Raw genomic sequence first — 14381 nt, forward strand, 5'->3', positions numbered from 1 at the left:
AATAGATCAAGTCAAATTGAAAATGGTGTACATGACACTAGGTGCATTCATGATTTTGTGTTTTATTCATATCTAATGATTTTTAGTTTTGATTTTAGTTCATTTAATTTATTTTCCAATGCATTTAATTATGTGCATATATTGCTTAATTTCAGTAACAGAGGGTTGTAATAGATAATTGGTTAATTTTGAAATAAATCAAAGAAACATTTTGGAAAACGTTAAGGACCAAAAGTGCACAATTAATAAGTTTTGGGTTAAAAACAAAATTATACAAAACGTTAAGGACCAAAGTGTTAAAAAGCCAAAAGTGGCCATTGATGTTCCCGAGCTTCTACAGTGTCGTGACAGTGAGAGAGATGAGGTAACGACGCCTGAAATATTGTTGAAACGCAAAGGAAGGGATTACGAGATGAACGTGTCGGAGAAGATGACAAGGAAGACTACGACAGATCTGGGCTTTGGCGAAGTAGGAGAAGACGAGAAGTTTATGCGGCAAGAGCTTTGTTCATATAAAAAAAATAGGAGATTCTGTCAGGTGACGACCGATCAGCTTCTTTATATTCATCATCTTTAATCATTAAAACCATTATAACAAAGAGAGAAAGAGAAAAGTTGTTTATGTGTTACAGAGAGAGAAAAAAAATTGTACGATTCATTTAGTTTCAAGAATGCATCTAGTTAAGAAATAGTTAGCTTATAGTTTTAAAAAACTACCTTGGGAACAACAACTGTCCTATAGTGTAATAAAAAACTCAAAACTGCCTTGCAATGAAAATAACTCTATCATAATTTTGACTGAGAATTTCCAATTGTATACTAGAAAATAGTATTATTACTCTTATTTTCAGGAGTCACTATTATTTTTTCAATGCTCTACATTTCACCAGTGTACTTCACTATTCACTATACACTTACCTACTTTGTTTTCTTATGTCAACCGCATTCATCAAATCATGAAATAAGACAGGACTTGAAGAATTGGAATAACACAGAAACTTAAGAAGGCGATGTTCACTAACAGAAAGATCACATTAATAAGTTTTTAATTCTTGATATACAAAGGTTTGAGTAGCTAGTTTTCCAAAAACACCACGTTCAGGGACTGCAATAAAACGACTGAAGCCAATCACACAACATTATTTTCAATTATCACATCTGAGATACTATTAAAAACTATGATGTGGACCAATTGTAGTATGTTTCAACCCAGCTTCTATCCCTGTATCTACGAATATTAATATGAAAACTTTTAAATATGTAAAGAAAATATGATGGATCTTAAACTTAATAATAATAACGTCATATATTTTGTCGACAAAATTAATCTTCATGTTTATGATCGAGCTGGATATCTTAGTGTAGTTTCCCCACCAAAATTAACAAAACCGAGAGGGGGTATACCACTAAGAGACATCTACACGTGTGCAAGTTCCTACAACCATAAATCTCGCAGTAACTCAGTTTTTTCATAGTTTACTACTATAATGACCGGTTTGAACGGTTTACTTTTTTTCCCGAGCACCGACATTTTGACGTGGACCCATCATTTGTTAACCTCGAGCCTCGACCGACAACTTGGTGTGATTAGTCAGATTAGCGCCACTAAGCATGGAGACGCAAGTTTTGATAAGTTGTTAACGGGGAACATGTGTTTATTTGTTTATCATTAAACTACTACACATCACCTTTCATATGCATAATTGACAATCATAAAACGAAGTTTATATTTTCGGGACATCTAAGAAATTGCATTAAAAATGAAAATTTCGAAAATTTTTTGTTGTTTGAGAAGTAATTTTCACAGTAAAACAAATAAACTCACAGTGAATTGATTTTCTCCCAGTAAAATAAACGGGAGAAACAAACTGTTTTTTTTTTTGCGGTAGAACTAAATATTTATTGCACTGTATTATTTCAAGAATGACATGTTTACAAAAGTAAAATCGTGTAAAACAATTTAACTCGTGTGGAAGCACCGTAGCCTAATTAATAGTTAAGGTTTAAAGACTTCTACACCCAAACCTGAGGTTCAAATCCTAGACTATATAATTTCTTGCAGATTGTGCGAAGTCCAGGTTTCAATTCGGAGAAAACGACTTATTAAACAATTACGCAGACTATGGAAGAAAGACTTACAAGGGATCTTCAACAAGATGCAAGTAAATCCGATCAGGCATAGGTCTTCATAAGACGGCTCAGGTGATGGAGTTAGACGTAGATCCTCGTAGGTTGTCGAATCGTCTATGTAATCTTTTTCATAATTGCAATATCATAATAAATCAGCGTTAAAAAAACAATTTAACTCGTAATTGTGTTTTTGTGTAAGTGTGATGTTATAGCTGTTTAAAAGCAACTCACAATCTTGCAAGGTTTTGATTATTTTGAATAAACGATATCCAAACTCATGGGTTAATAAGACATACTACTAAACTTTGATTTCTGTTAATATTATAGGAAGACTTATCTATATGCTTACATAAGATCTATATATATATATATGTTGTTATTTTTAATTCTAAATGATATAATGAAAAATACATTGCAAGTAATTTCTATTTCTTCTACTAAAATAAATATTGTTATTTAATATTTCTATATATATATTTAGAGAATAAATTTACATAAGAGCATCTATAAACTATTGTATTTTTCCTTTAAAAACTATTGTTATTCTTTTTTCAAAAAAACTAGTTATTTTTATTTTAAATGTTATTATGAGTAGAAAAATGTTATTATGATAGGGAGAACTTAAGAGTGATATTTTCTATATTTATATTTAGAGAAAAAAATATCATTTTTATTTAAAATAAAATAGAATAATATTAAAATATACTATATTATTGTTCTATTAATTTATTATATAGTTTTTATTAGGAAAAAATCAAAATGCAAAATTTCAATGGTGTAAGGTTGTAAGCAAATTTTTTGCCATTTGGTGTGTGGGTTCGTGCAACGCGCCGGAAGCAATCCTGCTCGATTAACTCCAAATCTACGGAAATTAATAATGCTGTCGTTGGTAGGTCCCACATTTTCATTCCATCTTCCAAAAAAACTCAAGTATTATCAAATGATTGGGCGCCATGTGTCTCCTCTTGGCAGAAGTTTCGCGAGCACATTACCGACGACCTCAAACTCCAAGTCTCCAACGAAGCTACACTATTCCACCTACGATCGTACTTATAAAGATACTTTGATGCATTAATTAACTTGTTATTCGAGACTTATTATACAGCGACTTCCGTTTACCATGCACGGTTAGCTGATTTGGTGAGTGGTGTTTCTTCTCAGGGGAGATTGAGTTTTCTCTAAGTCTCTAAGTTCGAAAATATTTTGTACCTTTCAGAAAATATGGTGTACGGGTTTCACATATGTGCTACAAAATGCTCGATTTGTGACGTTAGCAAATCAAATACCTGAACTTTCCTTGCACATAATCTCCAAAGTTCATTCACATTTAAGTCACTGGATTTATAAGATCGTGATGTTCACGAAATGAAGTCGATCGTTACCACCATGCATGGTGATTGGCCACATTGATCAAACTTCCTTTTGCTTACTTGTTTCCTCGCGGCATCTCCTTGTCTTTTCACCTATCGAAACTAATGGTCTTAATCAAATGCTCAAACCTCTTCAATTAAGGTTGGTGATGTTAAGTTGGTAGGATGAGATAAATCAAGATCCAGTCGATGAATGGAATTCTATACTTCTTTCTTTTCTCTCACCCACTCGCTTGAATCCATGCAGAATAGTTGGTGACTTGAATAAAAAAATATACTGCCTTTTAATAAATGCATGATATTCCATTTAATGTACTAATCATTTCCTAATCTTATAGTTAAGAAACAACTTAATGACCAGACCTGTCAGATCTTTATGTAAAGAGTCTTTGTACAAAGCAAAGCTAAAGAGAAGAATTTTCCTAGATCGAATCTTTTTAGACGTTCCAAAATTTCATAATCTCCCACCGACGGTCCTACCACCTTCACTATCACATTTAACAAACGTGCAGAAACCAATTAACAAAATTGTTACTGCTACCATTTGGGTGGGTAAATGACTTAGTTCCCGGGACTGGCCCTTGGCTAACTCCCAAGGTAATCATATGAGCGTGTAAGTTTTTCTTATATAATTATCAAATAGGCATTGGTCCACAGATTCTTCAGCATGAGAACCGAAACCAACTTAAATAAGTCACATGATTCACAGATCCATACTCGTGATTTTGAAAACCATATTAATACGCAAATTTCACTTATTGACACTTTGGAGCTTATGCATTATTATAACCAGCTGAGGATTTCTTAATTTCTTTAATTCACTGTGGGTCGTGCCATGTAGACCGCCAACTAGCCTATGATACATGCTTTTTGTCTTGCTCCTAACCGATTCGCTTTTAGATTTGTCCATGCCGTGCCTTCCTTGTAAAGAATGAGGCAAAAACCTTAATTGATAAATTTAAATATATTAGTTATTATCATAACGCAACTGATTTTAATATAATATAAGAATATTATTCAGTTCAATTTATTATTATATATTTACATTTCATAATAAACTATTTGACAAGTAACTCACCTTTAAAACATTCTTTATTCACTGAAAATTAAAATGAGTAATGATTTAATATCTGCAAAACTTAAAAATAATTAGTAACCAAAATTGTAATATACAGTACTATATAATAAAAAACCGTTCGACATCACAATTAATCTCTTTGCTTCATTTTGTTAATGTTGCTCACCAGGTTGCTCTCCGGTTCTCCTCCGTAGTGTATATTTGGTGAGGCTTCTTGGAGCTAGCTCCAATTTTTGGTGTTAGCGCGCACTGAGGCGGTGGTCTTGGATCTCCCTTAGATCATTGGAATGATGGACCATCGAGGGAGACTCGTGTGAAGATGTGTCATCCCATCATCGATTTCGGACTCTCTGATTCGGTTCGGTGGGCAGATCTTTGGTCCTTGTTGAAGGTGTGGAAGGTTGATAATAGGATGTGGCTCTCTCTGCTCCCGCCTTCTCTTGTGGCTCACATTTTTTTTTAAGTCAAGCTGAATAATCGTAACTTCAAGTGCTCATCGGCTATCCAGTAAACATGTTCGGATTTCTTTGGGATATGTGTGTTTCGAAGCTCTAGGTTTTCGGTTTCTTGCTCTTCTGGTGGTTGTTGCGAGAGCCGAAGTCCAGTGACTAGGTTCAAAACTGTGTGCATGGGACAAAACAAATTATTTGGAGTAGCGCTGTGGGCAAGCCGATTTCTATCAAAGCATGGTCTCATGTATCATCAAAATTTCTTTCTCCTGTGACAATGCTTCTTTGGTCAAGTTTTTGCTTCCATATTCTAGTTAGCCATGTTTTAGTTGATGTCTATTAGCATTTGAAGTTATTGGTTTCTTTCTTCTCGTTGTTGTTTTAGATTTCATTTCATTCTACTATTAATTACCTCTGTATTTCTGTCAAAAATTAAAAACTTTTGCTAAAATTTAACATTTACGCCAAAAAAAAAAACTCTCTGCATAACCATAACCATAACCATACCATACCGAAGGAAACAAATATTCAATATGTTAATGGGCCGTGTAAAACCAATATTATATTAGCTAAGCCCATTATTACCTTGAGACGACACTGGTCAGTTCTATGTTTTCAAAATAATTTAAATATCTTTCAGCAAAAGTTTTTGAATATTTTTAAAATTTTGTTTAATTTTCTTCTTTCCCACAAGAAAAAATCTGGTGGGGGGGGAGATGTCGATGGGAAGCGACTCGACATGGGTGGGGAAGAAACCGATCCGGCGCATCGGCGGATTAGCTGATGCTCTCTCCATCGCCTCCGATCTCGGTTACGCCGTCGCTCCTCCTCCCTCTCTGGTAACTTCACCAATGGCTTCTCCGATTCAGTAGCTCTTAAGTTAACCAAGGGTATGAGATAGAACTGAATCTGAATCCGTCATGAATTAGAGAAGATGAATTGTTGTTATCTGAGTGATCATTCATAATTCATATTATTCGGTAGCTTCAGTCAAACAGTTTGGTAAGTGGTGCTCGATCTTGTACACTGCAGGAAGAGTACTTACAAAGCTTGGCGTCTTCGAATGGCGAAAGAGGCGATGATTTGATAAGGGTTTTGAGAGAGTTATCTTCTGTTCAGAGGAAAATTGCAGACTTGCAGGTCGAGCTTCAAGGGAGGAAGGTAAGATATGGACTAAAGATTTTTGAATTTGTCTCAGAGCTGCATGATAACTTTTCATTGTATCTGTAATTAACTTCTTCGTTGGTGGATTCTAGGATGATAAAAATGTGGCTCATTTGACTCATGTGAGTGAAATGCAGAAGAAAATCGAAACTCTCTCAAGGATTACTCAAATATTGAAAGATGTTATACAAAACAAGGTACATAAATTATTCCTTTACCTCTAAAAATCTTCTCTTTTTTAATGGAAAAAGACTCTATCAAGGCTCCAGTTTCATTTATCTCTCTTTTCTGCATTTAAGGGGATGAACCTTTTGGTGAACTCCCACTTTACCGTTCTGGAAAATTTAAGAAATTGGAATTGTGGGCAAACACTAGATTCTTTGGAAGTCCTAGGTTTAGGAAAGTTTTGTGATTTCATCCACCTCTGTTTTTGAAGTCTCTTACATCAATTTGTCTATTTATATGGCAGGATCGCATCATTGCTCGTCTCCAACAACCTTATTCACTAGATTGCATTCCAATTGAAGCAGAATATCAGGTGAGTCACGTCATTTTTGATGGTATTAGCTACTTTGAGGACCAACTAGACCTTTTTTCTCTAATTATCCTGAATTTGATTCGTATCACAACGGGGAAAAATAAAATGCTTTGCCTAATAATAGCTTTGTTTTTCAGAAACAATTTTCAGAGTTGCTAATGAGAGCGGCCAGTGATTATGGCGCCTTAACAGCATCAGTGTCTGATTTTCAGTGGAGCCAAAACTTTAAAGAACCTCCTTCAGTCTGGGGGGTATGATAATTTTGCTCTCTTTTACATGCGTCTTCTGTATTTTCCATTACATCTTTTCAGACATGACTCCTCATGTGTAGTTGCATATATTAGTTACACTCGTCAGTTATTATCGAATACATTGTTCATAACTCATAGAATACAATGCAGAAGGGTTCGCTCTGAAACCTAGTATCATAGACCAATTGTGTCAGAGCATCAAATTAAGTTTCTCTGTTATTAATCTCTTTGCATCAAGAAAGTGTGTCATGTTTATGGAATGTGCTGATGGTTAGTTGATTTTGGTTTTACAGTTTAATAGATTGTGTCGATGGTTTAAGTTGATTAAGGGAATGTGTTAATGGTTAGTTGATCATGCTTCATTATGATTTCAACCTCTTTAGAATTTCCCCTCCAGGAAATGTTGCGTCCAATACCGGTGGCACTAGCGTCATGCACGAGATTCTTTGAGGCAATGTCTGCGATGAGAGAATCATTTGCGACTCTTCAAGACCTTAGAGTTGGTAACTCGGCAGCTTCTTTACCAACTACCCCATCACAAAGAGACTCAGATTGTGTGGCTCCACCTCAGGGGGTAACAGGTTCAAGCTTCGACGACTTAGCTGTTCAGACCACAAGGAGAGAAGCAGAAGAAGAAGATGGTAATGACTATGAGAATGTGAGACTATCTTGGCCTCCTTCGGTTAAAAAGAGTAACGTTTAATTGGGTGATGTTGCCTTTGCGTGAAGCTTTTAACATCGACAGTGTTCTTATTCTACCAACATCAGTGTCCTTCATCGACACATCTTACTTTCCTTAATGTGCAAACCACAACTATTATTATCAGGTGAAGATCATTGTGCCAAAATGTTTTCTTCTCTATAACCGTTTATATGAAAAAATGGTTTACACAGCTAACATATTATATTACTTGCTTTTCCGCTTACCGCCTCCTTTCTTTGCTTTCTTCTTTCTATTTTTCTTGATGTCTCTTCCTCCACCTCCTAGATCTCCTCCCATGCCTTTGTACTTGTTCTTGTTATCTCTGTCATTAGTTCTTGAAGAACCACCAGAACGTAGTAAATCATTAACATCAAGAACACCACCCCTGAAATTCCCAAAAGTTGATTTCAAGACTCTTTCCTCTGGCTTGTGCTTATTCTCAGCGGGTTTTTTCCTACTTGTACCACCAAATTGTCCAAAAATCATATTCTGCACAACACACAGTAGCAGGTAGGGAGTAGTGAGACTTGGCTTCGTCCTAGAGTGAGATTATCTAAAAACTTAACCTGTTCAAACATCTTTTCTTCTCTTTCTTTCTGTTTCTTCATCTGTACTCGCGCTACACTGAGGGGTAGCCTCTGTTTCTTTTGAGGCTAAGATAACAACAAAAATAGGATTAGCTAAATCGTAAAAGTTGTAACTTTGAGAAGAACAAATCAATGATCCAAAGGAAAATAAAAAATCTAACCTTCCCGCCAAGTCCAGTGACTTTCTGATTCTCTTATCCTTCCATGTCATATGTGAGCTAGCTTTTAAATATTTAAAGATGAAGGAGAACATAAGACTTGCATCATCATGTCTGAGTGCTAAGCTTGTCAATGTGTAAAAGAAAACATAATAGCAGAGGATCTTAAAAAAAAAAACTAATTCAAGCCGACACAAGTTCATCATTGTCCCTTTACATCATAATGCTAAAAGCTAATGTGGAGCAAGAGAGATTGTTACCAAAGAGCTGAACATCTTTCATGATCTTGCTAAAGCTCAGATCAGGATCATCAACAGCCTCCATCATGCCTTGTTTTTTCCTCACCATTGGCTTGCGATTATACATGTTTGGATCTGAAACAGACAAGACAAGAAAATTAAGCTTTTGGTTTGAAGAAATCTGAGTTCCTCCTGAAACAGATGTCTATTAGAAAATCAGACACGAACATTCCATTCTTTTCAAAGCCTATTCGTTGTTTAACACATAGAACCCTTAGTTAAAACTCATTAGCAGCATCCATATAGATTCAATGCATCAATGAGGTACTTACCCGAAAAAGCTACGGCGAAGAAGAGCAGGACTTTCACTGTCGCAGTAAGAAGCAATGGGGGGTGGTCTTCGAACGAATCGTGGAACGCAATAATTGTCTGCTTTGCCCTAAATAGATCTTTTCGCGCTTTATTAATTTAACTGTATAAATATAAGTATTTGGTTTGAATAAACAAATTGCGGGGATAGCTCAGTTGGGAGAGCGTCAGACTGAAGATCTGAAGGTCGCGTGTTCGATTCACGCTCACCGCATACTATTTTTTTGCTTTCTATCAACTGATTACTGGGCTTGTGCCTGAGTTACATTTTCAAAATTAGACATCGCATAATTTTTTTCAAAGAAGTAATTAATTGGCTTGGGCCTGAGTTAAATGTTCAAAATCAGGCCTATTTGTAGATGAGAAAGAATTTTGAAAATATTGCTCAAATAAACTAAAACTAGTGTTCAATGGCTTTACATTTTACATTTTCCTACTCGGAAACCACTGTGAAGGTGTTATTGAATTTTTCGGTTTATATATTATATATACAAATTATTAATGTTAATTTCATATGATTAAACTTCAATAAATCAACTAATATTGGGCCAAAATAAAATGAAAAGATCAACTAAAGTTTATATGATTGTCCTATATATGAATATATATATATATATATGTATTTTTTATACAGATTTATAAATATTGTTGTGAAGAACCCTATAATTTCATATGATTAAACTTCAATAAATCAACCAGTTAGTGTTTATTTTTATTTTAAATCAACTAGTGTTGGACCAAAATAAAATGAAAAGATCAAAATTTGATATGGTTGTCATGGGAGTATTTTAAAAATGTAACTTTTTAGTGAAAAACCCTAATATAATTAAATATGGGTTCTATAAATTGATTTAAATCAAAATTCATTAAATCAATTTATAGAACCCCAATATTGTCGAATGTAGAGTATACCATGAATCTAAGACAACTCCAATCGAGAACCGCACCTAATCGTATTTAACAACCTACTTAGGTACGTAGTCCGGTCTGGTTTGCAAATGCAAATTTGATCTGTGTAATTAGGGAAACTTTAAAGGCAAACTACTATATCCATATCTTATATGAAAATGATGTTAATCACCGTTTCATTATAAATTAATGTTTCACAGTGAAATATATAACGAATATTAATCCATGTTGTACTATTGTTAGTTCTACATATTCTTATAAAATAAATAATATTTCAAAAAATATAAAATAACATACTTTTTATTTATTTACTTAAAAATTTGAACATGAAATACAAATTTTAAAACAGCATTGTAAATCTCTATGACTTTATAAAGAAGTATAAAAGAAAGGTTTTAAACTGATACTCGAAACTTTCTAAACCTTTTTGATTTTATTCCAGTTCCAAAGTAAAAATTAAAATCTAACGAAGTTTCGATGCTATCTAGATTTTGACTAGTGTGATAAAATTACTTGTTTACCAATTTAATCATTCAACATTTATTTTGTGACATGCCACGTGAATTAATATACATCACATTGTTGTATCAAAGACACTACAAACACAACAAAACATTAATTGATGCATTTATTAGTCCACTTATAGTACTAGTCTTTAATATGTCACTTTTGTACACAAAAAAAAGGCAAATTTCTTATAAATACACGGACTAATTTTTATTTGCTAATAAAATACACGAACTATTTTGGACTCTCGTTTAATATACGAACTGATTTTCATTGCCTATTAAATACACAAACTTTTGAAATTCGCAGATTTTATACATCATTTTAGACAGCGTTAACTATATTTAACGGAAACATTAGTGTTTAATTAACACGTGTTTAAATTGTGAAAAGAAAATTCCTTAAAAGTACACAAACTATTTTTCATTTGCTAATAAAATACACGAACTATTTGGATCCCCGTTTAATACACAAACTAATTTTTGTTTTCTATTAAATACACAAACTTTTAACATTTTTAAATTTTATACATCGATTTAGACGATGTCAACTATGTTTAACAGAAAGGAACACAATGTTAGTGATTAATTGAGCATGTGATTAAACTGTGAAGAAAAAAAATCCTTAAAAATCCTCCCGATATATTATATTGTTAGTTTTTTCTCCATTACGCTTCCATAGTGTAAACTTTTTTTTTGATAAAATTTTAAATTTTTTGATCATTGTAGAAAGAATACATGTAGAACCTAATTCATAACACTAAACTTATTTATCATAGTGTAAATTGACCATGAATCATTATCACTACTATCAAAGCGAAGAACAAGAATTAGAAATGCATAACACTAAACTAATTCCAAAATCAGAAACTTGTTTAAAATTACATGACATGGATATCGACTCCACTTCGAATTGATATAAAGGGAAATCAAAGTAAAGAAGAAGAAAATGAACATAGTTTGAAAAATAAAAGAGGTTGGAACAGATTAAGGTGTCAAACTCGAATTGAAACTAACTCAAATTAATTTCAATTGTCTGAGGGTGAGCGTGATTTTCATAGTTAAACCACTTATTTAATTAAAACTAATGTCATTTTCTGTTAAACATAGTTGACATCGGCTAAATCGATGTGTAAAATCTGCAAATTTCAAAATTTTGTGTATTTAATGGTAAACAAAAATTAGTTTGTGTACTAAACGGAAATCCAAAATAGTTCATGTACTTTATTAGCAAATGAAAAATAGTTTGTGTATTTAAAAAAAAATTCAAAATTTAAACACATGTAAATTAACTAACACACTAACGCCGTCTTCACTTCCGTTAAATATAGTTAACACCGTCTAAAACGATGTGCAAAATCTACAAATTTCAAAAGTTTATGTATTTAACAGGCAACGAAAATTAGTTCGTGTATTAAACATAGATCCAAAATAGTTCGTGTATATTGTTAGCAAATAAAAATTTGTCATTTTTCCCACAAATAAAATTGGTCCAACACTACAAGAAATTAGTGAAATAGCTAAGGAATTATTCATAGCTAGAGTAGACAATCCGTTGCGAAAATGCAATAGGCGACGGATAGCGACAGATGAAAGCGGTGGCCTCAGCACCAACGCTAAACGTAATCTGTCGCCAAATTGTAGCCACGTCGCAACGGATTCGCAAGAGCACCAGCCGTAGCTGATAGCAACAGCTTAGCTACCGCACTTTCTATTGCTCATTAGCGACAGTTTTAGCAAAGAATCTTCCATGGCCAAATAGCTTCAAAGTTTGGATATAAATTTATCTTTAGCAAGTTTGTAGCTAATATTTTTTATGAAAAAACGAAAATAAAACTATGAAATTTGTTTTTAGAACATTATATATATCTTGTAACATTTAACAAAATATCCTAAATTTCCAAATATAAATAAAACAGAAATGTTAAATACCATACAATAGTTCAACTTACAATTGAAAGCAAAAGACAAAACAATAGTTCAAACAGAAAAACAAAAGCTTCTTCTGTTATCTCTTCATTTTTCCAAACAAAAGTTCTAGCGAGAAATAAAGACTTGTCAACATCGTGCCTTGGGTGTTTATCAAAATGCATCATCTTTCTTCTTGGTTTGAACAAACATTCTTAGACGCACCTGAAAACTACAATGGACGAAAAAAACAGATTGAAAAGATAAACTTTAAGCACATGCTGACACCAAGGAGAGTATTTAAGAAATTTGCTCACTTCCTAAACTTACTTTGGAGTGACATGTTCATCAGGCTGACTTTCATCATCAAGAAGCCTTCCCAAATCATATTCTTTCAAGTTCACTTAAGATTCCTGATATAACATGCTTGTGCTTGGCAAAAGCAAGTTGTCTCCTTTGGATCCATGGATGGTTTCTGGAATTTTAATACTGAGTTTTATGGTTTACCTGATACACACAGTAAGTAATAATGATTAGAAAATAAAGGAATACAGCAAGAAACACATTCAAATGCCTACCAGAAGCTGAGTACAACATATGTTGAAGCTAGACAATGACAAACAGAACAACCAATATACCCATTATTCTAGCAGCATAGCTTGTCCAAACATCGACAGTCACAATTTTGTAGAAAATATGAAGAATCCATAATACATAAAGAGACTTTCTTGTTACCTTTAACAATGAATCATTTACTGTGCAAGGAGACACGGCTTTTCTGAGTTGATAGGTCTTCCCAGAGAGTCCGAGTGATGTCTTAGTACACGATAAATCCATAAATCAAACTCAGAAACACGTTTACAAGCACCCTCTTAGTACACGGCATAAATCCATAGATCTGTTCACTATTGATTAATTTCCCCAAAAACGCCGAGATTGAAATGAGCAATTAACCCTAAATCGATTTTGAATTATTAAAGAGGAAGAAGAAGAAGAATTAAAGGAAAAATTAAAGAAGAATCGTACCTTGGGACGAGTGGCTTCTCTGCAGCGGGGGGGGGGGGGGGGGGGGAGAGATTGAAAATTTTGGCCAAAATCTAAGCGGGCCATGAAAAAGTTCAGCAGAGAGATTAAAATAAATAAGTGACCACAACTTTCAAATAAAATCTCTATTAGTGAACTGCATTATGGTAAACCAAATATATAGCTATATTCTGATTAATTATTTATATGGTTTTATCATAACTTCATTATAATAAAACTCTAAAAAATTGCGATGATACAAATTTACATATATTCCTTAGTGACAATGTCAATATTGTTGTTACGGTATCCCTTATATACGATGGATTGGTCAGAGCATACAATTTAGGGTTATTATTTAGGGTTTATAGCTTAGAGTTTATGATCTATGATTTAAGTTTTAGAGTTTATAGTTTAGGATCTAAAAAAATATGATTCATGATTTAAGATTTAAAATTTAAAATTTAGAGTTTATGGTTTATGGTTTAGGGTTTATATTTATAGTTATAACATAATTAGTAGATACTTGTTATTACATTTATATATATATATATATATATATATATATATATTTTTTTTTTTGTAACAACTTATCTCTAGCTATTGGTAGCTATTTAGCTAAAAAACATCTACAAAATCTATCGGTAGCTATATAGCTACGAATTGCTACATATTTGCTACAGATTTAGCTACAAAGGTAACATTTTATGTTTCGTTGCCATCTTTCACCATTTTTGTAGCTAATAATTTTGGCTACAAAAATTTCTTAGCTAGTCCTTAGCTATTTCAATGAATTCTTGTAGTGCAAATGGAATATCTCCTTTAGAAGAGTATACAGTACATGATATATATATATATATATATATATATATATATATATATATATCTTCAACTCCACCAAGAAATGTAGATAAAATTTGACCAACCGGATCAATTTTTAAACCTTAGTCATATAAAACATTCGTTCGTCATTAAAAGACAAAACCCGAACCGCATCAT

General features: G+C 33.1%; 1 protein-coding gene, 1 long non-coding RNA gene, 1 other non-coding gene and 1 pseudogene across 4 annotated transcripts; 2 read left to right on the forward strand and 2 right to left on the reverse strand.

Moving 5' to 3' along the window:
• The first annotated feature begins 5712 nt into the window (after nucleotides 1–5712).
• LOC106339494 lies at nucleotides 5713–7869 on the forward strand. The gene is made up of 6 exons (XM_013778321.1): nucleotides 5713–5866; nucleotides 6060–6188; nucleotides 6284–6388; nucleotides 6661–6729; nucleotides 6867–6980; nucleotides 7378–7869. The coding sequence occupies exons 1-6, from the start codon at nucleotides 5744–5746 to the stop codon at nucleotides 7681–7683; spliced, it is 846 nt and encodes a 281-aa protein (XP_013633775.1). The 5' UTR covers nucleotides 5713–5743; the 3' UTR covers nucleotides 7684–7869.
• On the reverse strand, nucleotides 7796–9071 carry LOC106337728 (annotated as a pseudogene).
• A 106-nt stretch (nucleotides 9072–9177) lies between these two features.
• On the forward strand, nucleotides 9178–9250 carry TRNAF-GAA. The gene has a single exon. It is a non-coding gene; the product is annotated as a tRNA-Phe (tRNA).
• Nucleotides 9251–12471: 3221 nt separating this feature from the next.
• LOC106341225 lies at nucleotides 12472–13406 on the reverse strand. Of its 2 annotated transcripts, XR_001269584.1 has the most exons (4): nucleotides 13386–13406; nucleotides 13095–13257; nucleotides 12690–12866; nucleotides 12472–12591 (listed from the first exon to the last, which is right to left on the reverse strand). It is a non-coding gene; the product is annotated as an uncharacterized LOC106341225 (long non-coding RNA). The 2 variants fall into 2 exon arrangements; XR_001269583.1 differs by having other exon boundaries at nucleotides 13095–13395.
• Between the last annotated feature and the right edge of the window lie 975 nt (nucleotides 13407–14381).

This window comes from Brassica oleracea, chromosome C4, assembly GCF_000695525.1.
Source record: "Brassica oleracea var. oleracea cultivar TO1000 chromosome C4, BOL, whole genome shotgun sequence".
NCBI lineage: Eukaryota > Viridiplantae > Streptophyta > Magnoliopsida > Brassicales > Brassicaceae > Brassica > Brassica oleracea.